Source organism: Colobus angolensis, unplaced genomic scaffold (genome assembly GCF_000951035.1).
Source record: "Colobus angolensis palliatus isolate OR3802 unplaced genomic scaffold, Cang.pa_1.0 Scaffold100, whole genome shotgun sequence".
In the NCBI taxonomy this organism is placed as follows: Eukaryota; Metazoa; Chordata; class Mammalia; order Primates; family Cercopithecidae; genus Colobus; species Colobus angolensis.
This window is the reverse complement of record NW_012110920.1, coordinates 3,447,832-3,450,146: the sequence shown is the minus strand read 5'-3', so window position 1 is coordinate 3,450,146 and position 2,315 is coordinate 3,447,832. Positions and strand designations below refer to the sequence as shown.

At 54.4% G+C, this 2,315-nt stretch overlaps 1 protein-coding gene across 1 annotated transcript in view; it reads right to left on the bottom strand.

Annotated features, from left to right (window-relative positions):
• IKBKE (inhibitor of kappa light polypeptide gene enhancer in B-cells, kinase epsilon) overlaps window positions 1–1,561 on the bottom strand; it is a 23,755-nt gene extending 22,194 nt beyond the window's left edge. The window contains exons 1-3 of the mRNA XM_011938680.1: window positions 1,438–1,561; window positions 1,087–1,205; window positions 39–188 (exon numbers count right to left, since the gene is read on the bottom strand). Of these exons, the coding sequence (XP_011794070.1) occupies window positions 39–188; window positions 1,087–1,205; window positions 1,438–1,516 (348 nt within the window). The 5' untranslated portion in view covers window positions 1,517–1,561. The remainder of the gene's footprint in view (window positions 1–38; window positions 189–1,086; window positions 1,206–1,437) is intronic.
• Window positions 1,562–2,315: the final 754 nt, after the last annotated feature.

Here is a 2,315-nt window from a genome sequence, read left to right as displayed (position 1 = left end):
ACAAGGGTCCAGGACAAGACCACCCTCTGACCAAGCACCAGACCCACCGTCTCCTCCACTGCAAAGAGCTTGATGATGTTCTGGTGGTTCAGCTTCCGCAGGACCTCAAACTCCCTCACCTGCACCTCACGGGGCCGCAGGTAGCTGGTGGTGTTGAAGACCTTCACAGCAACCAGCTCCCCAGATTTCTGCCATTGGGGAGGGAGCAGTGGGAGACAGCATGGGGATTAGCACACGTCCCACTCCCGCGGGGGAGCAGCCACCTCTCCTGGGCCTCCATTCAGCCTCTCCCGCCAGCCCAACCCAGAGATGAGCCTGGTTGGATGGCTTGTTGTTATTATTACAATTGCCATTGACAATCACCACAGGGCAGCTAACACTCCCTGGGGTTAGCAGCAGGGAAGGGACTGGAACGTGGTCTGGCTGGCTCCAATTCCTTTTTTTTTTTTTTAAGACGGCGCGTCTCACTCTGTCCCTAGGCTGGAATGCAGCGTCAAGATCTCAGCTCACTGGAATCTCTGCCTCCCGGGTTCAAGCGATTCTCTGCCTCAGCCTCCCGAGTAGCTGGGATTATAGGCGCCCGCCACCACACCCAGCTAATTTTTGTATTTTTAGTAGAGATGGGGTTTCACCATCTTGACCAGGATGGTCTCAATCTCCTAACCTCGTGATCCGCCCACCTCGGCCTCCCAAAGCGCTGGGATTACAGGTGTGAACCACTGCGCCCAGCCGGCTACTACTCTTAAGTAAAACAGAATGGATATCATCTCGTATATTCTTGCAGGATAAATCCAAACAAGGCCTAATTCCTGCCTCTGCTCTTCCTAGATCCCATTTGCTGCTACCTTCCTCGGATGTTTGCCTTGTGACTTCATAGTTCTCTTGCCCAACTCGTGCCTGACGGAGGCATCCTCTCAAGGAGCCGTTTTCAGCTCCCTATCCCTCTGCTCAAACCCACAGCATGAGTGTGCTGCACAGTGTCCCCAGATCCCTGTCCCACCGCCCTCAATGCCCTCTGGGGGCTGACTGGGCCAGCTTCCAAGGCATGAGGAGGCCAAGGCTGGGCTGGCCAGGGTTGCTTCCTACCTTGTTGCGGGCCTTGTACACATTGGCAGTGGCTCCCTGCCCCAGCAGGTCGTCTGTGTGCCACAGGTAATTGGCTGTGCTCTGCATCTCCTGCCCTGAGCTGGCTGGTCGCCTGCTGCCTAGAAAAAGAGCATGCTGGGGGCCCAGGATTCCATTCCTGGCATGGGGTGGCCACTGGTGGCCTGACCTGTAACTGTGCCCCAAGGCTACCCTAAGAAGGGCTCCATGTGGGCATTCCATAAGCAAGGGAGTGGGGGAAGTGTGAAGCACAGAAAGGTTAAGTAACTTCCCCAAAAGGACGCACAGCACAACAAGAGGGCCCCCACTGAGCCCTAAGCCCACAGCCGGCACCTGTTCCACCTAAGAGGCCTGGCCTTCTGCCTGTCCTGGCTCCCCAAGTCCCCTTGAAGCCCCTCCCCAGGCAGGTCATTCAACAGAGACAAACCTCTTGTCTCTATCACCTCTCCCCAGCACTGAAGATTCTGGGTTTTGGCATCCAGGCTTGAGACTGTCCCAGGAAGCAGAAACAGTATAGGAGGAAGGGCCTGGGGTCAGGCAGCATCTCCCACACTACCACAAATCTCCAGGATTGCAACATGAGCCTGGAGCCACCACCCCAGCCCCCGCTGGCCTGCCTGCCAGGCCCACCACTTCCTGCTGCTGTGAGCTGACAGCCGGGTCAGTGCTACTCTAAGAGAGACGGGGCTGCTTCAGAGTGTGTGTGTGTGTGTGTGTGTGTATGTGTGAGTGTGTGTGTGTGTATTTGTGTAGGGGGTTGGGGAGAAGCGTGCGAGTGTGTGTGTAAGAGCAGGGTATAGGGGAGGCAAAATTCATCATTCGGCCATTGGGAGAATCGGAAACACCTTACAACTCTGTTTCCCATCTTTGTCCTCATCTTTTCTCCACAGCCTCGTTCTCCTAAAGCAATTAGTACCAGAAAGTGTATTATCAGAAGTTAAACTCAATTTCTCTCTGAAAAATAAGGCCAGGGCTGGCCTTTTTGGGATACCTGGGGACAGAAGCATTAGAAGGGCCACCATCCTTTAAATATTCTTTTTTTTTTTTTTGACATAAGGTCTCACTCTGTCATCCAGGCTGGGGTGCAGTGATGCAATCATGACTCACTGTAACCTCCACACCCTGGGCTCAAGCAATCCTCCCAACTCAGCCTCCTGAGTAGCTTAGGACCATAGGCGTGAACCACCACACCTGGCTGTCTTTTGTATTTT